Below are 22,009 nucleotides of genomic sequence, written 5' to 3' on the forward strand. Positions count from 1 at the left end.
TTCCAGTTATGATTCGTAGATAGATAATTATTAGTCTTATTATAGACTGTCATTGGATGACGACACAGCACGGCAGGTAAAGTATTTATTAAAAACATTGCCTGTTCGAGGACTACTGTGGCTTTGCATCATTTTGGAACAATTTAATAGTAATACATTCAAGTTTCCTCTCAAACATAACCATAATACACGCTTCACGTCAAATGATGGCTTGGTAGTACCAAAAGTATGTAATAAATATGGAAATAGAACTCTCAAATATTTGGTACCTAGAATTTTTAATTTATTACCAAAAGAACTTAAATTTAACTCACATTATAACAAGAGCAAAATAAGAGAGTGGCTACTCGATCAAGAGTTTATATATGAATAGTAGCTTAGGTGTAAATATTTTAATTTTTCATATATTTTCTTTTGTTAAAAAAATAAATTTATATATTATATTATTTGTATAAACATGTTTATTCTGATCTTTCCGGCTGTTAATTTTTATCTGTTATTCATTGTTTTTATGAGTGTAAATAATATTATTAAGTCAGTATAAATATAATCTTCACCAACAAGCTACAAAAAGTGGCTTGGTGGGATTTTAGTTTTAGAAAAAAAATATAACAAGTGAAATTTTTTTTAAATTGGAAAAATGTATAATTATGCTATTAAATAAATAAAAATAAATAATTATATATTAGTTGATTACAAAGAGACAGTTTATAGTGACACAACCAAGAACGAACCAAATTATAAAATGGCTGGTCATTCAAAAAGACCAGATATTAAGAAAAATCAGATAAACATCTCGATAAAAGACCTTAACAATAACTTTTTAACTTAGTAGTTATATTTTACTATCATACAAAAAATTTGGATACGTGTCACCATTGTGGACAGTGGGGGCCGGTATGAAAAGGTAATCAGCCCTTCGGGCCTTCTGTCCTCCTAGCCTAATTTTTTTCTTCTTAACTAACTAACCATCACGCCATTTCCCCGGAGGGGTAGGCAGAGAGGATAGAAAGCCACACCACTCTGTCCTGGCACACTTCCTTTGCTTCCTTCACATTCATACATCTTCTCATGCACGCACGTCGATTATTCCGACTTTTCACATGACCACTTTCAAGAATTTGTTGTACTTGATCATGCCATGTCTTTCTCGGCCTTTCTCGACTTCTACAACCAGACACATTCGCATCATAAATCTTTTTAGCCGTTCTTTCATCATTCATTCGCTCCACATGACCGAACCATCGCAAAAGACCTTTCTTAATTTTGTCGATAATGCTTAACTCAGCCTTGCATTCTGCTCTAATTTCGACATTAGGGCACCTATCATACATTGTTTTTCCGCACATTTCGTCTTTATATTTAGAAAACAATAATTCAATGATCAAAGCAATATTGATAAATACAAGTTATTATTTAATGGAACATAATATCACAAGTAGCTATATAAAATGGTGTATTCTTTTATCCGCATTGACAATCGAAGAGTTGATATTTTGTATTATTCTTCATTTTGCCTTATCGGGACAATGTAACATGATTAATATTTTTTAGTATTGTATACCAAACTAACCTCTTGTTGTCGAAGCGGTATCTCGGTGATATTCCCTCTTACGTTGATCTGGCGCTGAAGAAGGACTTGTGCGGTGCGTTGGGCACTCAGGCCCAGGAGTGCCGCGGCTGCAATGACCGCCTCCCCGTCTTCTCCTCCCACCAGAGCACACCTCTCTCCATCCACATCCTGCGAGACATACCAACCATAAACCATTGTGAATAAAAATTATTATAACTTCATTACTTGAATTCGTTTTATAGATTTAAAAAAAAAAATATTTGCATTATTATGATTTACACAAATATTCCATTTTGAGGGCCATTTTTAACGAGTTGTAAATAAATCACTATTAGAAAATGGGAATCGAGGTTGAAAGTTGAGGCAGAGTAGGATTCGAACCACGGACTTTTGAGCCGTGAGTCCGAGACACTAGCCACGGGACCACAAACCGATTACAATAATTTCAATTTAATTTAATTTTTAAATAACAATTCTGGCCACATGCACTTTTAAACTAAATTTACCAAAATGATGATTTTTTCTACTTAAAACCGTTTGGATGATTTTTTTAAAGGAAAAAAATGTGCACTAGATGTAAAATGGAAATGAGCAAAGACAATTCAGCTTTAATCCAATACTGATTTGTCATACTCCCTGTAATAGAGAAAAAAATATGAGTAAATTACCTCGAAATCCACATTCCCTAGCCAAAGTATGGCTGCTAGAACCTTGAACAGACCCTCGCTCATGTGGGCGGGAACTTGTAACACCGTGAACGCCAACCGGAGTGCTTCTAGTCTCTCTGATTCTCCCCCGCAACCCGTGCCTAAGTACAATTGATGGGACGATCATTTTGGGCCATTAAAATTAATAAGGCATATATAATGGCAAGGATATCAAACACGGAATTAGTTATTTTATATAAATTTAGTTATGATTCTCCTTTCACATATCGATTGACTTACTAATTAGGTTGTAATACTAACCGGGTGGAGCTCCAGCCCCTCCTAAGCAGCCAGATTGCCTGAGGTAAGTGTAGTGAGAGGCTTCCCTGAGTCGCAGTGTACTCTGTAGTTCTGGATCACTCTAAAAATAAAAATAAAAAATGTGATTCCAACAGGTGCATTCCATGTAAAGTGGGAAAATGACCTAAACATCTTTATTTTATAAATCTGTACAAAAATATTTTTCAAAATAATAAATAATTACTTTTTTGTCTATGGAAACCTTCACCCCAATTTGGATATCTCACCAGTCACAAAGCTCTGTCCCACCAGTCACAATTTTATTTTTTTATGCAACTGTTATTAGACTTCCCATTTATTAAAACATAAGCGTTATTATGAACTGTATGACAAGTTGACAACAAATGTTCATAAAAAACATTACCGCATATGTAATTATGTATAAAATAGTTTAATAAATATTCATTTTAGGATATCAACCGCCCTACAAAATTCTGGTAAGATATATATGAAATCTGACATTGGTCCTTGAAGATCCAAGCCACGAGTCACATTCATTTTTGACATTGTGTATTTTATCCAAAGCTCTAGTAAGCTTTAATCTGCTTTGAATAAAAGTGACTTAACATTGTCATTACATCTGAATAAAATACATCTAATGTAATTTGTCACAATCACGCGTAATTTATTTATTGACTAGTGTTTATTTTGTAGAAGTCCATATTATAATTTTAATATTTATTTAACAAAGAATATTTTACAATACAATGATATTTGTTCATAAAATTATAAACTCTAATAAAAAACAGAATTTTGGAAAAAAATTGATCGGAACCAGCATGAACACAATCACAATACTAGAGAAAAGAACAAAATTAGACTTCCATTTAGGAAAAAGGCAAAGTCACAAAATTCAATTTTATTTAAAGCAATTAAAAAGTATTACGAAATGGAAAAAAATATTTATGAAGAAAAAAACATATCAAAATTTAAAATAATGGTCAAGACATATGTGATAAACAATTTATAAATTAAATATATTTGCAATGTTATTATTAGAACACACATAACAATATGTATGATATGTGTGCCCTATTTTAAGATTTAAATAAAAAAAAATATATATTAACATCAAACGCTGATTTGAGTCTACTTAAAATCATTTCAAATCAAAATCAAATCAAAAGGCAGCATCCGTGGGACTCACACACGGAAAGTTCTGAGTTCGATTCCCGGTGAGAACACAAAAATTAAATGTGATTTTTCTCAAGCCTAGGTGTTCTGTGGTGTAATTCACCAATGTAATTGGGCCTCCTGGCCTGTTGTGGTGCAAAAAAAAACAATATTTTCATTTTAAAACACATTTTCACAACGGCATTTTCAAACGAAATTGAAAATGCCCTTATAAGGCAAAACAATAATTGTCGGATTTTTTTTTGTTGTTTTTAAAAATAAAATAAGCTCTTTTACTTCACAAAAGTCAACAGATGGAAGAGTTGAGGAAATGTGGATGTTGAAACATGGGCAGAATGGTGAATGTTACACAGTGTGTAAAGTGGCCACTTAAACCAGCCAATGACAGGTCACAAGCCCTGTAAATGCCTAGACTTCCCTATACCATATTCCCTTCTCAAAAATGTTTTCCTTCTCTGTTGAAATAAATTTAAAGATCAAACACTGATTTTAATATTAAAACGATTATGCGTAATGTTATCATGTTCACCTTCACGCCCTCAGCGAGATAGTAGAATACGTGGTAGTTTCTCTCCTGCGAGGCTTGGAAGGTGATTCTAGACTGTTCCAGAAGATAGTCTTGCACTACGCAGCCGGCAATGGCCCCTCGGGCATCCAGACAAACTTGCATAAACTTGCCGAAACGGGATGAGTTGTCATTGCGAACTGTTTTGGCATTACCTGCAAGAAAACAAATTTAATTTTTCTTCAATCTAGAATAACAGTAAACATCTATTAATCATTCTACTATAAAATATCAATCAAACTTTTTAGTACACTTTTGCTATTCTATTACTGGAGTGTAAATCGTTAAAAACATATATTTTTGTTGACAATGTGAACGATTTACTAATAATTATAGATGTTCAGAAATAGGCAGAATGGTGAATGTTACAGCGGCCACTTAAACCAGTTAATGACATGTTGTAAGCCCTGTAAATGCCCAGACTTCCACCATTTTTACTTTTTAAATATGTGCTCCATATGTGCTAGAATATTTGCAAAATATATGTAGGGGGTGGAATATAGGGTTTTTGACACGGGTTTCCCCAAACCCGAAAACCCCGGGTTGTTGTAAGCCCTGTAAATACCATGACTTCCACCATTTTTACCTTTTAAAGATTTGCAAAATATATGTATGGGGTGTAATATAGGGTTTTTGATCCGGGTTTCCCTAACCCAAAAACCCAGGGTTATCAAAGATTTTACAAACCCAAAAACCCGGGGAATTAGTTATATATCTAATACAGTAGAATACCAATTATATTACCTAATTATTGATAACTAATAAACTATTTGTTATTTTAGTTCTTTGCTATTGGCACCCTGGAACCAACCAAGTAAACCCGGAAAGACCCGGGTTTTAAGTTAAAAAAAACCGTCAAACCCAAAGCCCGGTTTTCAAAAAATTGCTCAAAATCGAAATCACTAGTGGAATCCAGTCTTCGTCTACAAACATTTGGACACACTCAAAACATTATTGATCAAAGTCTATTATTAAATGGCTATTGAACTCATAGTGCAAAAAAAATTACAACCTTCCTTCTTTTACCTTCTTCAACTAAAAGTTAGATTAATGAAATATTTAAATATTTTTTCAATAATTCAATGAGATCAAAAAACCTTCACAAAGAATTCAACTGTATCATAAAGTAAAATCAACAATTTCTTATGTGTATTGTATGTGCATATACCATTATGGTCAAAAGTCACAAATGATGTACATCAAGGGCTTAATTTTGGGCCTTGACTTTTTTGATATTTTCAAAACAATTCATTAATATGAATGACATTACAAAATCCTTGATTGAACATTATGGTGTCACCATTGGTTGGCATTAAAATAATCTTTCGACCTAAATATTGTCACCGTGGGGCAGTTACATAACATTAATCATAGTTATGTAGAGTAGTTAGGGTTAAATAAAATTCATTTTGAAGGTGACAGGCATTTTACTATTACGATAGAAATACACCCCTGTGAAATAAATTGATTAATTGATATTGAACTGACAACACTGTAGCAAATGAATATATATAACTAATTTGTTAAACTCTCAAAGACAAAGTCAATTTTTAAGATAAAGGTTAAGAATTTAACATATTATATCAACAAGCTTTAAAAAAACGAAGAAACATTTGTGTTCTTATTATTTCCCAAAATATATCAACTTAAGAGCCATTTTTGTCATCATTTCCTTATCCGCAACCAGCGGTGCATAGGGCATTGCAATGTTACTTCAAATAGCGTTTTTGAGTTATTGTTGTTGGTAAGGTGACTTACGCTTCAGTAGCTCAATCAAAAATACCTATCGACGTGCTAATAAGCGACTTGATAACAATTTGGTTGTTTATTGTATTCGCGATCACAATGGAACATCCGTGAACACTTAATATTAAATGTCAAAATATTTACGTTTCGCGACGTATAATCCTGCTGCGCAATCACATATTTGAATTTCACCGGTGTAAATATAGAAAATATTCCAAAACTGCAATTTTTATTGATTTATTTATTATTTATCATGCTATTTATTGCATTCAGCCGGCGGCGGCGGCGGCGATTGGCAAGCCAAATGCCTAGAAAAGCAATCGCCATAGTAATTGTAATTTAATTTTCACTTTTTTGTATTAGATACTCCTTACCATTTTGCAAATACAATATATTGTATTATTTTTTATAGTAAACGCCGATTTTTCGCCAATGTATTTATTTACGAGGAAAACAAAAAACAAACCGACACGAGCGTTGCCTTAGAGATTACACACGCGTTGACTTATGACTGCGATAACTTAAGCATGTTCATTATTGTTCATTGTGATCGCTCAAATGCTTAGCGTGTTTTTAAGCACGCCGATAGTTATTTGTGATTGAGCTACAGGTGCGATTCCAGAGAATAAAATACTGCAGTGTAGAACAGATCAAATAATTTACGTCGACTCTGCCAGGAATTGAATCCGGGACCTCAAGCATGGTATTGGAACGCGCCAACCACTAAACTTCGAAGCGGACTTACCACCAATCGATTGCCTTTTTCGGGATTTTTAGCGGAGAAGCCGTCGAGTCAAAAGCATTCGTCCAGGGCACTGGTTCTATTTCACATCTGCTCTGACACAGAATAAATAGCCGCATAGAAAATTGGGAGCAAGTTGTGGTTGAGCGGGATTTCAACTCAGACTTAGTCCACGAATCGATGGCTCTCCCGAAACCACCAATGTTCCAACAATTAAGACACCTTTTTTTTAGATTTAAATTACTTACCGAAGGCTTCGAGGACGGTATTGGCCTCTAGGATCTGCTGTTCCACCCAAGCAGAGGCCAGAGAGGAGTCCAGAGTGTGCGTGGTGGGGTGCGACGTACTATGCGCAGTTACAGAACACAAGTACTGCAGAATGAACTTTGTGGTCTCCGTCTTGCCGGCTCCACTCTCTCCTGATATGACAACCGATTGGTTCTTCATGTCGTTCTGGAAAAAAGACAAATAATTAATCAAAATATCAAATAATATATAAAAACCAACCTGCCTCCGGTTATGCCGATCGGAAGAGCAGTCAGACAGCTGAACATTATCACTTTGGAGATCGACACCTTTCACATCAGTGAAACTGTGTTAAACAGGCAAATACTTTTGCTGTTGGAGAGTATTATGTCTTCATAATATCGAGATTGCTCAAGGGTTCCTGGCTCCGAAATATTGTCCCATTTAACGCCTTAAATATTTTGTAATGTTATTTTGTGCAATAAAAATAAATTCAGTTCAGTTCAGTGCCGAATAAATTGGTGTTTATTGTGAAGCATAGTATTATTATGATATGTTTGCAAAACAGTAAAAAGGGTAAAAAAATATACAAATAAGCTAAATTAAAGTCAAATTAAAGTATAAGCAAACATATTGGGCACTGTCTACTCTCACTAGGTATAATAACTACCTGTTCTGAGGTAAACGGAATTTATTTTTTTTAATATGAAATACAGCATTTTTTTTGGAAATGTCTAAAGATAATGAATACAAAATCGAATAATATATAAAAATATGACAATCTTCCTAAAAATTATGGACCTAAAAAATCAGAACTCTCAAAAATCAATAATTAAAATAATTTTTAAAAAGCCCTTCAGGTACCCCAGCGTCAAGTCATTTGAGGAATTTGAGATCTTAGATATAAGGCAATTATATATTTTTAGAATAATGTTGGTGAAAGCAAATTATTCTACCAAATCCCAAAAGGAACACTCCCACACTACCAGAAGCTAAACTAGAGGATGGGTCATGGGGTCTACCACAAACTCTGAATTTGAGCAAAGAAATTTCAGGTTTCTGAGCCTCAAAACATTCGATTTATTACCCGAACATTGCAAAACCATGACCCGGATTCAATTAAATAAATTTGTAAAAAATTGGTCACTAGGTTTAGGTAGAGAAAAATCGGAAAATTTACTCAAAAGCATTCTTAAATAATAAATGGTATAAATTAATATTGTATAACTGTATAATAAATTAACTAGTAGGTAGTATTGTTATTGTTTATTTTGCATAAAAATGTCTGCCTTAAAACAGGTTGTACCTAGTTAGGCAGACTAGACATGATCCAGAGAAATCTATTACCTAAGTGTGTATGTAGGAGATTAACACTCTTTTGTACCAATTTTAAATTTGTTTCCAGCTAAGCATAATATTTCTTGTGTGAGCATATTGTATACACGGGGGCCTATGGGCAAAATAAGGTTTCATGTGGAGAATATTTATTTTCTCTTCAGTTTTAAAATTTGGAATATATACACCCACGACTACATATTCCAGTTATATTCAGAGTTGATCATTTCTCCTTTAATACAGGATATTATAATCCTCTATCTCGCATGTGTTGACAGTATGACGCTGGTGAATTATGCAAAAATTTTATGCATTTTACTAACTGACGTTTATTGATGGTGTACATTGGCTAAATGTCAGCATTATTTTCAGGACATTTAGAAATGACCTAAGCAATATCACCATTTATTTCGGCATAGGTTATTTGGCATAATATTTTTTTGGTGGCGTTTTATGAAGCGGAAAGAAAGGAAACAGGATGATCGTTCTATACATTTTTCCCTGCTTCACTTCTGTAGCCCTTTTAGCGCCAGTAACTGTTCTACGAATCGCCTTAATTGATATTTTAGATGTAATTTAGAATTTTAATAATTAATTTTGTAAAAAAATGTGAGAGCGAAGGTAAAATAATAAATTATATGTTTATAATGTATAAATGTACAGTAAAAAAAGTGCTCTGCTTTCAACTCTAAAACTATTTATTTTTTAAATACCGTTCGTAAAAAACTCACATGTTTTTGTTGTAAATAGCTCCAACGATTTTATTTCTAACAAGTCGGGACATGGATATGGCGAGAGTCGTGAAGGTATTTTTTGTAAATAACCGTAATAAAAAAGTATTTTTAAGACATATTCTAAACGGTCGATAAATGCGAGAAAATATCCCCAATATAATCCCACACCAAACACAGGAGGTTTCCAATTTTTGTATGTATTCGTTTCGTTTTCTTCACGTGTACTTTCGCCGTATCGTATATTTCTTTTGTAAAAAAAAAAGATTAAATGATTAAAAATAAAAAAAATAACGAGAGGACTGTATGAACCTCTTTTTGCACGGCTTTTTTACAGTACAATGACTTTTTTTTACATTAACTTAATAACGCATAATAGTGATATGGTTATTATACTATTTATTTATGGAATTCTCTACACCGCTCTTAAACTCGGAAGTATGCGCAAGGTAAGGGGGATAGTGAATAATCTCTATTACGATTTTTCGCAGCATTTTGTCGTCATTTTGTAAAATTAGTATACAATAATATATATATATTTTTTTTAAATCCCGAAATGATTATAAAACTAGGTAACATATCCACCATTGTTCTTTTATAGAATAGTTTTTATTTTATTTTTTTAAATAAACGGCACTTAGTACCTTTTACATATTAGTTACAAATACAGTGAAATATACACACATGTAAGTATAATTATAAGTAATACAAAGCATTTAAAACAATATTATTAATTAACAAATTAAGAAAGTCTAAAAAAGATAAACTATATAAAATTAAAAAATATTACCAGTTATAGAATTATCGATAAAAAATGATAATTTCGTATTAGAAATACTTGATGACCAGTTAAAAAAAACTAAGAAAACAATTTTGAATAACATTAAACGATAAAATAAAAAAAATATATGCATTATTATTTAAAACTAATACTTAGGTAAATAGTATATATTTATGTATTAAAATATATAATGATGTAAAAATAAAAATATGAAGAGAAATATTTTTTACTTATAAATAAATTCAAGAAAAGAAACAAAAAAGAAGAAAAAATAATAATAAAGGAGTTTAAACAATTTTTAAAAATAGTAACAAATAGTTATCTAAAACTGTTACCAATGAAATACAGGAGAAGAACCGTTTTATATGCACTAAATTTCATATGCAATGAGTCACCAACGTCCTGGTACTCATTGCCTAGAGTGTGAAGTCTATTGATCACTGCATTTTTACCACGGTACTCTGTGTGAAACATATCCCCTGTGTAAAAGAGGTTTCGGTGTATTTAGTTAAGAAAATTAACCTGTAATGAAGAGTAGGCAGCCTCCGCCAGGGCGAAGATGTGGGGCTCCAGGGCCCCGAGCTTATGTCCCCGATACAATTTTTCCGAGCTCTGAAACAATAAGCAAAAAAACTGTCAGCATTTTGTTACAAAAACAGACAACTCAACATTGTTTCATTAATCATTACATATTCCGTCTTCATACTTTCCAAGGGGAAAACGCGTTCAAACAGAAAACTGCGACGATCTGCTCAGAGGCGAGAGAAGAAAAAGGAAAAGATAACCTCATGTTTGAACGCATAAAATATAATGTAGCTTTTTCATTAACGAACACAAGAAGCAGGAAACATTTGAGATAAATAAAAATCTGCCTGTTAAGAGGATATATTGATGATATTTCTTGATAAAACTCCATAGTTAATGATTTTGATAAAATTATCAATAAAACTTCTTGGTTAAGTTTTACTTTTTATTATTTTGACCAACGAGCGCTTTATATATATATCTATGCTCCGTTTGATTTAATTATTTACTACTAAGATAATATAATTAACATAAAATTAACTATCAAAAGGAATTACTTCATTCCATAAATAAATGTATTATTTAGGTATGTATTTAAAAATATTTCGTCATTCATCTATAGGTATGTAAACTTCCCTGTCAAAAAATCAAAGTATTGTGCTAACTTAACCTGTTAAAATGTGTATTTCCCACTCTGTTGTATTTCGCCATGTGTTCGTTTCCCACATTTTAAATAATAAATGCTTAGTCCCAATTTCGGTCCAAAAACTCCCAAAAATGAACTGTTTGGCAAACTAGTTGTAAATATTTATGTTTTCTGTCCCCTGTTAAAATACTTATTTGATCTTCTTATATCCAAAATATGTTAGAAATAGTATAAGAGCTGTAAACGTTGTAAACAATTCACCAGTCTTGAAGATGCCTACTTAGGCGAAAGCGCTCGTTGGTCAAAATAATAAAAAAGTCAAACTAAACCAAGAAGTTTTATTGATAATTTTATCAAAATCATTTAGAGGATATATCATAGGTTTTGTAAGCAGAATATCTAGTAATTTTACTAATATGTTCACAGTTAGAGCACTCTGTTGCTCACTTGTTCGTCCTCTTTTAGAATATGCCTCCGCGATTCGGTCTGCCTTCTATGTAGGCCGGATAAATCATATTGAATCGGTGCAAAATCGTCTGATAAGAAAAGTAGCATGGATGATCAGCCTCGAGAGGGGAGACCGGGAGACTACACTTACGGAGAAATGGAGTCCATATTTAAAATCTTAAAACATAGACTTCATATTCATGTTTGATTTACTAAATGGCTTAAATAATGTACCATCGTTACTGGAACAAGTGGCATATTTATTTATAGTTGGGTAATTTACATAGCGCCATTTTTGTAAAAATTACCTCAAGGGCGCTGTACAATTAATAAATATCCCAGCACGTCTTGCAGCTACAAAGCGCATGGACGGTTGGGATTCTAGTTCCTCGTTTTCAATTAAGATCAATTAAAAATTATAACAGATAGGAGCTAGATTACAGGACGTCTTGCAGCTACAGAGCGCATAGACAGTTAGAAATCTAGCCTCTATTTACACATTTTAAAAATTGACAAATAAATTTAGTGTATTAATGATTTTTAAAAATAATAATAATATGAATAATAAAAAGGAGTAAGATTACAACACATCTTGCAGCTACTAAGCGCATAGACGATTGGAATTCTAGACCCTTATTTACAAAATTTAGGTATTTTAAAGTTGATATATGAAAGCTAGATAATCAATCATCGTGCAGCTACAAAGCGCATGGACGAGTGGAATTCTAGCAAAGTTAAAATGATTTCAATAAATTTACAAAAAATAGAGCAAAGTAGTAAATTTGTTAAGTGTTCAGGCCAAGAAGTAAGCAATAAAAAACTAAATAAATTAAGCACTGTTTCAACTCCATGGTTAACAACGGAAGATAGATGTCCGAAGAAAAGCTTTTGTAGACAGTAGGTAGATACCGTCGCCATGTGGCCCACTGGCTGCTTGATAATTTCTGGAAACGCACGTGTGTAGTTACCGGGGGGATCCGCCGGTTGCGAAATAATAATGTGCTGTTTCTTAATCAGCACAACACAAACTATGGCTTGCTTGCACGCACCATTGTCCCGATTGTGTCGCATTGTAAACTCGAGACAAGATCCGAACTTTTGGTGTATGTCCAAAATTCACTCGCCGTTTCGGAGATGTGACGGACAAACAAACAAACTCAACACAGGACTTTGGTTCCATGGAGATGGGATTTATGTCTCAATAAATGTAACATAAAAGTATATTGTGAATTAAATGAATAAAACAATTTAAAAAACACACACATGTGTGTATTTTCAGTTTTATAAGATAAATATAGGCGAATTATAGAAAAATAAATTGGAATAACCCTGCATTAATAAATACACAGGTACATATTTAAAAGTATTTACAATGCAAATTGATATCCATTTGGAAATTCTCGACCTGAGTACGGCCCATTGTTTTGCTGCGAACTGTAGCTAACTTAATACCCAATAGTCATAGAATGGTTTTTCTACGTTTGGGCTCCTCTATAGCTTGGCGCATTATTACTCTGAGGGCAAAACCAAAAAGAATTTACTACGTACGTCAGATTCAATATGAACCTAGATTTAGGTGAGCTGGATTTTGCGGGTTTACACTTTAAGCCGTCGATATGTTAGGTGTCTTCGTCATACGGTAGATGGAAAGGGTTAGTGGGCCAGGAACGCTAGGCGAGGAAGGCGAGAGTAGGGTAAGATATTAAATTTCCTGCGGGAAATTGCAGGAATATCGTATGATGAACAGCTCAGCAGAGACGCGCGAATTAAGAACACATTAAGACATATTTCCGGGAAAAATTGCAAATCGCTTCCTATCCTGACATGTTTTCGAGGGCGGAAAGTGTCACGTGAAAATATGTCTGGTAAAATGTTAACGGTTGTAAATGTGTAAATCTGGAGTGACGGTATTTCGGAAGTTGATAGAGAGAATGTCAAATTGTCCACGAAATACGCAGCGTGCTATTTGGAAAATATATTTTCCCACTGATTTTGCTGTATTAAAATAAGTGATTTCTTTTTATGTTTAGTTCTTGAACGTATTAAGAGATGTCGGTTTAGCGAAGCGTTTCGGATATTTAAAATTTTAAAATAAGAAGCAGTAACATTTTCTGTTGCACAAATGAAACCATTTCGTAAAACCGTTTAATAAATAACAGTTTAAAGAAGCGTGGGCAAAAAAATTGGTACTAAACTGTTGTAGTGAAACTGTACCAGCTGCCGAAAGAAACAGTTTCATAAAAATAAATTAGCTGCATCTAGAGAATAACTCGGTAGTCAGATGGCAGTAGGGACCATAGGTAATTTTTTCGGGGTTTTAGCTTTCAAAAGTTTTAGAAAATATTTCATAAATACAAATATAAAAAAAAAAAATAACAGCATCATTTAAAATGAGAATTTCTTTATTATGCACTTTCATTTTCATACAAAAATAAAATAGTTCATCGCTTCAATAGCGTATAAATTATACTTGAATATATTATTGATTTGGTATGAAATATTTTTATAATAATACTGGTGTTTTATAAACTATCGGTGATGCTCTTCCCATTACATAAAATGCTCAGTAATAAATAATTGATCTCTGTTGCTTAAAACAAACCATTTTTACTTTTTGTCCACTGCAATAAATTAACTGGTTTCACCTACTAGGCAACGCCTGAAAACAATTTATCCATTTTTTTATACTTTTCTTATACCAGGGCCTTGATTATGAACGGCTATCTTCATCGGTATATACTGGACGGTATAAAATAATACCAATATTTATGTAAGAAAGTGTGTATATTTGTATGAAAATTCAAAGGATCTTCGTCGGTAACCGATAATTGAACATATTTAGAAAAAAAATTTGTAAACATATTCTATTTTTCATACAGAAATCTTAATTTTACTTTGTAGATAAAATTGAAGATAAATTTTAACTTCCCATCAGAGTACGTACCCTGGTAGTTATTTCAACAATGTTTTGAGTATATCTAAATATTTACATGGGCATAATGGTGAATGTTACACATTGAGTAAAGTGGCCACTTGAACCAGTCAATGATATGTCATAAGACCTGTAAATGCCTAGACATCCATATTCCCTTCTCAAAAATTATCTCCCTCTCTGTCGCAACAAATTTAGATCTAAATAACTCCCTAAGGAGGAAATCCAGCCTGTCAGCAAACATTTGGACATACTCAAAACATTGTTTAAACAAAATGGATGTTTTACCCTTGAAAATAGACGCACTATACGTTCGTTGAGACGGCTATCGTGGTCCTGCTTCCGTTTGTATTGACTTACTGATGAGAGACTGGCTTTTTATACCAAATACAGTTTATATTATTATTATTTTATTTTTTTTTGTTTTTTTACAATAAACTTAATAATAAAAGAGAGTATTAAAAAATTAAAGCATAATAACATATCAATGAAATACATATTTATAGAAAAATAGTAAACAAAAAAATCCCACAAAGGCATGGCCTGTTCGTGGGTATACAAGAAAATGATAATGAATTTTTGCTCTTATAATAAATAATGGATAGTTATAATATTTTTGTATCACATAAGAAAGAAAAAATAAAATATTCTGTTAAAGATAATATGGTATTTTTTTAAAAACTGGATGCCGCTCCAGATCTCCGTATTTAGTGAAAAAGTCCAGAGTTTCTTTTTATTTGTTAATAGTCTATTAATCTAAACCGTTAAAAAAATATGTATCGTAATATCGGCGGTATAATTTTGAAATGTTTTATATTTCTGAAATTACTTCGCTTCTCCGCGTCTCAAGTTCTCTTCTGCTTCTTCTCGGCCAGTTCTGCTGATTGGTCCATTGACGATAAGTAAATCGGAAATCTTCCACAACTTTCTTATCATAGGTTGGTTCATATAAAATAGTAACGTCGTTCAAAGTAGTTAGTTTTTATTGAAATATTTTTAAATATTTTTTCGTATATTTTCAAGAAACTTTGCGGTATAATTTAATGCTCTAATTTTTACCGCGCGTAAGAAAACATTTATTATAAAAAATTTCCCGTAGGGCTGAAGATCCTCATTGTAAAACTAATTTTAATGCTATTATAAGTATCACGGTGAAAAAAATTCTTCACACTAAATACGTGCAGTAAAGATTTTAAATTCAAAATATAGCCTTCCTTTTTTTTAAGTCGAACATTACAACATGCGAATACCAAAGTGTCATGGGTTTTAAAAATAATGTTTTTTGTCAATTGACTTTTTTCCCACCGAGGAGGGTTTCCGCCAAAATAAGATAAATCAATTAAACGCAGTTATGCAGAGGTCAACCAGCCATAGGAAAGTGAAACTGAGATATTAGCACCTTTGTGAAAAGAGTGAATAATCAAATCTACACAACAGTTGGAATGTTTTTGACTTTAACAAATGAAAAACAATAGATAGATTGTTTTTTTAAATTAAATTAAGTTCATGACCCGTTTTAATGGTTTTTAAAGAATCGTAAGAATATAATATTATTCAACAGTATATATTGAGAACGGTAGTGGTTACACACATAAATAGAGACATTTACCCAAGTGTCAACCACAACCACAATACGAGATACTCCAATAGGGATCTGATACTAAGTGAAGGGGTCAACACTGTTCTGGCATCGAGACAACACTATTACGTAGGCAAAAAGGTCCATAACCTTTTGCCAGAATCGTGGAAAGACGGGAGTGTTGTCAAGTTGCGGAAGCTGTTGACCTCGCTCTTTCCTGACATTGGTCGTAGGGAGTCAGAAAGGTTGATGCGTGCCGCGGATTAGAGATTCTTACTGGATGTCGAAAATAAAATATGAAAAAAAAGAATAATTTAAAAAAATATATATGTAGATGGCAATCATGAAGTTTTGCATTATAAATAAATTGTCTATGTTTTATGAATGTATGTATGTGTATGCGCATGGGTGTATGTACGTGTGTGTATGTACATGTGTATGTACATGTGTATATATGTGTGTATATATATATATATATATATATATGTGTGTATTTATGTGTATGTGTGTATGTATATGTATCAAAATGTGTATACGAGTAAGTTTATAGTTTATTGGTCTGTGCTCTCCATTAATTTGTTAACTATTATCATATATTAGAATGTAATTGCCTAGCTTGGAACGGGGTATGTACCCTTGTTAGCTGGGCAAAATAAACGTAAAATTGTATTTTTGATAAAAGGTGTAAATAAATAAATGAATTTTTCTAGAGCTGTGGCTGTTTTCTGCAAATTAAGAAATGCCGTTTTTGTGATCGACACTATTTTCAGAAGGTGATTATTACAGTTGTTTGTGTGAAAAAGGTATGGCTGTGTTTAGCATAACATACACCGCAAGACAAATAAATTTACGAGTTCTCAAAAAAAACTAAAATTGACATATAATGAATTATTCTTTATATTTAATTAGTTTTTTTTATATTGTTTGACATATGTGATGACTACTCGTTATTTCAAGGTTAAAATAAAAAATCTTACTCATGAATTGTACTTAGAAATTGCCATTATATATCAGGTATCAGATTACCCGAACCTTAGAGACCCATAACGGTTCATTTATGGTCGAGTGTTTGTGATGGAATAATAAAAGACATGTTATTTTTTAATTCATATTTAAGAAGTAGGTTCTTATCGCTTTATTTTAAATTAAAGTATTTTACATTTAAACATATTTATAACATTTAAAAATATTTAGTACTTAGTGAATTCACCTTTATTTTTTATAACATGTAAAATTCTATTATTTAGAGAAGCGTAAAGCGAATCTAAAATTTCTGATGTTATTTCTTCTTCCCAAACTTGAATTAAGTTTTTTTTTAATTCCTCAATGTTTTTTGATTTTTTTTTCCCGACTTTTTTTTTCATAATCGCCCATAAATTTTCTATCGGGTTCAAATCAGGGCTATTCCCGGGCCACGTCAACGATTTTAAGCCAATTTTCTCCTTGAATTCATTGATCTATAAAAAAACAATAAATTATTTATCATGTGGTCACAAAATGCATTTAAAAATATATATATTTGTACTCACAGTGCGGGCTCTATGGCACGGCGCAGAATCGTCCTGAAAAATTGGGTCCGCGGTATACTGCGTAATGTCCTCGATTGTTGGAAAAATATGTTTTTTTAACACTTTTTTGTACTGAATGGCATTCATCGTACCCTGTACAAAATTTAGAGGTCCTAAACCGTATGCTGTCATGCACCCCCAAATCATCACGTAGGGTGAATGTTTAACGGTTCGAGTGACGCACGACGGATGATATCTTTCCCCACGTTTTCGTCGAACTATCTTTCTGCCGTCTGGACCAAAAAGGTTGAATTTTGATTCATCAGAGAAAACAACATTTTGCCAATCCTCCAAGGTCCAATTCTGGTGCTCTTTCGCCCAATCCAGTCTAGCCTTCTTCATTTTGTCCGTGAGTAATGGTTTCTTTGCGGGACTCCGTGCTTGGAAACCATGCTCCAACAGCCGCCTGGACACTGTTTTTACTGAAAATGTTGATGTGCTGGTAGACTGCACCTCTGCGTGTATTTCAGGTGCCGTTAAAAATCGATCGCGCATAACAATTTTTTTTATTAAGCGATCATCTCGGGCAGATGTCACGCGCCCCCGTCCGCTTCCTTTTTTCCGTTCTATGGATCCAGTTTCTTGGATTTTTTTAAATAAAAACCTCACTGCACCTTCTGAATACCCAACTCGACGAGATATTTCACAATTAGATATGTTTTCTTGCGACAATGTGATTATTTTGGATTTTATCGCAATCGACATTTGCTTTGCACTTTCCATGATTGTTGTGTTATGTTCACTCAAACGCGGGTAAAACAAGACTGTTGAGACATTTTAAAATGTAAATATTGTAGAAAGGTGACACATAGTGTCCTTAATTTATTAAACAAAAGAAAGAGGTATCGATAAAGGATTTCTTAGAAAAAGGGTTCAGTAAAGTCAAGGGGCGCGGTAGCAGGTAAACTCGTATTTTTTTTTGTCTTGCGGTGTATATAGAGTCTTGAACTTACAGGTACAAATCTTAAAAATTATCGTACCTGTAAAAATAAAGATTGAGGCTAAAGACAAAAATAAAATATTATTTGATTTTGTTAACGTTTTGCCAATTAACAAACAGTGTCAGTATAAGATAATGACAGATAATTTCCTCGATTGCAGTTTTAAATCCAAATAAACCACCAGATCATGACCCGACCAGTATCGGCACAGCAGCTGATGGTACCACGACAGAAAAACTACTATGGTGACAGAACAATGGGTAATGTAGTACCAAAACTGTACAATTTCATACCAACTAAAAATCGTGAAGAAAAAAACTTAATTTCATTTAAAAAAATAGTGAAAAAATTATTAAACAGCAAGTGAAACTTAAGTGTATAAATATATTTTAATCTTCAATTATTATTAGACTATGTACTTATGAATTAAAAAAAAAAAAAAAAAAAGTATTGTAACCCGCAGACAAGCTTCGGCTTTGCGGGAACAAAAATACAATAATGTATGTTACTTATTTGTTAAAATGAATGAAACTTAAAAAAATAAATAATATAATTGACCTTACTGCACCCGATAACACCAATATTTCATATTTTCATATAACGACATTCAATTGGGTTTCCGCAGCCAAAAAAATGGAAACCGCTGACATAGACAATAATGAGTTTATCTCGGTGTATTTTTCAAGCGTGTCCCTTTCTTCATTGGATATTATAAACAAAATATGTGCAGACCGTCGTAATAAGATGAGCGAGGAAAAATGGTTGGGATAAGCTGAATTAGGAAGGCCCGGGAAGGCAGTATTCTCGTACCAGCGGATAAAGGGAAATGAGATGGAAAATGCCGAGCCTTCCCGAGGTATGAATCCCTCACGCACGACATACGATACTCAATCCACTAACGTCATTACGTTATTGATGAAATACACAAGTTTGGTCAGCCGGGAGTCGAGACTGTGACGGGCGAGAAAACGGTTTTATTGTCTAAAACAGAGAGGAAGTACATTTTTGAGAAGGGAATATGGAAGTCTAGGCATTAATTAATTTATTTATTTAACTTTTTGTACATAATCTTATTTGTACATTGGCGGGCTTATTGCCAAATGGCAATTTCTTCCAACCAACCAATAAAAGTTTTATTTTTATAATTCAAGTCACAGAACATATTCAATAGAAAAAAAAAATAAAAGCTAAAGATATATAAAAATAGAAATAAACGGATTTGTTTATAAATTACCTTAAATCGAAACTATTACTCAATGGGAAAAGGGAAAAAAGAGGAAAAAGGAAAAGAGAAGAGATTAAGGAAGAGAAAGGAGATGTTTCTTTAGACGTGATTTAAACAGAGATAATGTAGTAACATCTTTGATGGTTGATGGGAGATGATTCCACAGTCGAGCCGCATGGACACTATATGAGTTAGAGAAGAAAGAGGAATTGTGGATGGGTATTAAGAGAGTGCTTTGAGAATTAGAACGAAGAGGTAAACCATGAACTGATAAGCGTTGAAGGGTTTACGCAGGTATATAGGAGCATTAGGACTATAAAGTACATTGAACAGAAGTGAGAGGGAGTGATGGTCTCTCCGCTGTCTAATTTTGAGCCATTTCAGTTGCCTACGACTTGTCGTTGGCTGTATTTACAGGGCTTATGACTTGTCGTTGGCTGGTTTGAGTAGCCACTTTACACACTGTGTAACATTTACCGTTCTGCCAATGTTTGAACATCCCCATTTCTTCAATTCATCCACCAGTTGATTTTTGTGTAACATTTTGTGTGACGTCTGTTGGAATTTCAGATTATTTACTAAGTTCGTTAGCTCTTGGGTTGAGAAATGAGGATTCTCCATAATACACATATTACATATTGTCCAGGGAGCCCAATGTCTCTGGGTATGAACTGAACTATATTTATTGATATTATTATTATTTAGTGGCGTCTGTCTACTCCCAACTGAAGGATATCTCAATCGGGTATAAAAAAAAGTCTTTAAATGCTCTACTTGATGTTTGGCAATCGCAATGGGAATCTTCCCCTTTAGGGGGGTTACCTTTCTTTTTTCCCTTCAATCCGTCAGCGCTTAAAATCTTCTTGGGTTATCTCCAATCACTGGACTGCGCAGTTTTTATCAGGTCATGGTAAATTTAATGACAAATTATTTGTTCTGAATATTGTTGATTCGCCTTCGTGCTGCTGCGGATATTCTATTCAATCTTCTTAACACATCCTGTTTTCTTGTCCCTTTCCCCATCTCTATGATTACCGAATAGAGCATCTCGCTAATATCCGTGGCCCTGTTATAGTTCCTGTCGGGTATACAAATCTGGTGGCTTCCAAAAAGAATTTCAAGGCTTTTAAAAAGTTTCGTTATAATTTCGGCGAATTGATCGTGTCGAATAAATTTTATCCCAGTCCCTTCCCTCTTTTCTCAATCCAATAAAGTGGATATTATGTATTTCTGGATTACCCTCCTTCAGCACAAATATGCTTAGGCTACCAGATAACAGAAAGCTCCTTCGGGCAGCTTTTCTCGTTCGGCAACGAGCAGTTTTTCCGTGTATGTGGGCACCGCCAAGAAGACATGTGTCCTCGGGGGTAGTATTATGAACGCAAAAGCGCGCGTCAAAACGAATTTTTACGCGTATTTACGTTACCTATGTAAAATGCCTTGCAATCATGGCACATCAACTTGTAAATGCCTGATCGATCTAATTTATCATTTCTTTGTTTAGGGTTTTTAAGTATACTTCCCATATTATTGGTTGTGTAAAATGCTGGTTTTATGTCATCCGGTAAATCTTTTAAAATTTTATTTGAATAATTGTTAACGTATAAAAATATTTTCCACCGTCTATTAATATTTAAATCCTCGTTGTTTAAAAAACATCACGTACTTTTAAAACTAGAGTTAAAGAACATATGAGATGTCTTAAAAACAATATTTTTTCTGAGTTCGCTGAACATATCCTAACAAACTCATTCAACTTTGAAGATGGCATTGAAATTTTACATACAAACATAAAAGGATATTCACTTGATTGTTATGAAAGATCAAATATTAGAAAGGCTATAAATAAAAAATTTAATATCTTTAATAATCAAAAAAATCTTAGTAATAGTCCTATTTTAAATATGTTCCCTCTCCCTAAATTCAAACACAAACCCTCTCTCCTCTCTACTTCCGTAGCCACGCCCACTCTACCCTCACTGTGAAAATTTTCTATGTGTTATGTTAGTTTGTAATTAACCTCAAAGAAGGCATAGTATTTCCGAAACTAGTTGGTTGTCAAATTATAAAAATATAAGTGGTACATAAAAACAAAGTTATTTTATTTTAATATATTAAAATAAATAAATACGATGTTTTGTGGGTAGTTTCTGCATTGTATTTAATGCATTTACTCCCCCCACCTCTGAGTGCCAGTGCATTGACCTACAGATACCAAGTGATAACTGGAATGGTGTTCCAGCGAGACGTCCCCTTCTGCAGTACAGAACTTTATAATTCCCCACC

The 22,009-nt window shown here is 33.1% G+C and overlaps 1 protein-coding gene across 1 annotated transcript in view; it reads right to left on the reverse strand.

Annotated features, from left to right (window-relative positions):
- Positions 1 to 22,009, reverse strand: part of Myo81F (unconventional myosin 81F) — a 179,064-nt gene that overhangs the window by 41,802 nt on the left and 115,253 nt on the right. The window contains exons 4-9 of the mRNA XM_088237415.1: positions 10,383 to 10,472; positions 7,016 to 7,220; positions 4,244 to 4,434; positions 2,542 to 2,641; positions 2,242 to 2,381; positions 1,574 to 1,741 (exon numbers count right to left, since the gene is read on the reverse strand). Coding sequence (XP_088093541.1) covers positions 1,574 to 1,741; positions 2,242 to 2,381; positions 2,542 to 2,641; positions 4,244 to 4,434; positions 7,016 to 7,220; positions 10,383 to 10,472 — 894 coding nt within the window. The remainder of the gene's footprint in view (positions 1 to 1,573; positions 1,742 to 2,241; positions 2,382 to 2,541; positions 2,642 to 4,243; positions 4,435 to 7,015; positions 7,221 to 10,382; positions 10,473 to 22,009) is intronic.

Source organism: Micrasema longulum, unplaced genomic scaffold (genome assembly GCF_059751315.1).
Source record: "Micrasema longulum isolate JH-2025_06_02 unplaced genomic scaffold, ASM5975131v1 h1tg001716l, whole genome shotgun sequence".
Taxonomy (NCBI): Eukaryota; Metazoa; Arthropoda; class Insecta; order Trichoptera; family Brachycentridae; genus Micrasema; species Micrasema longulum.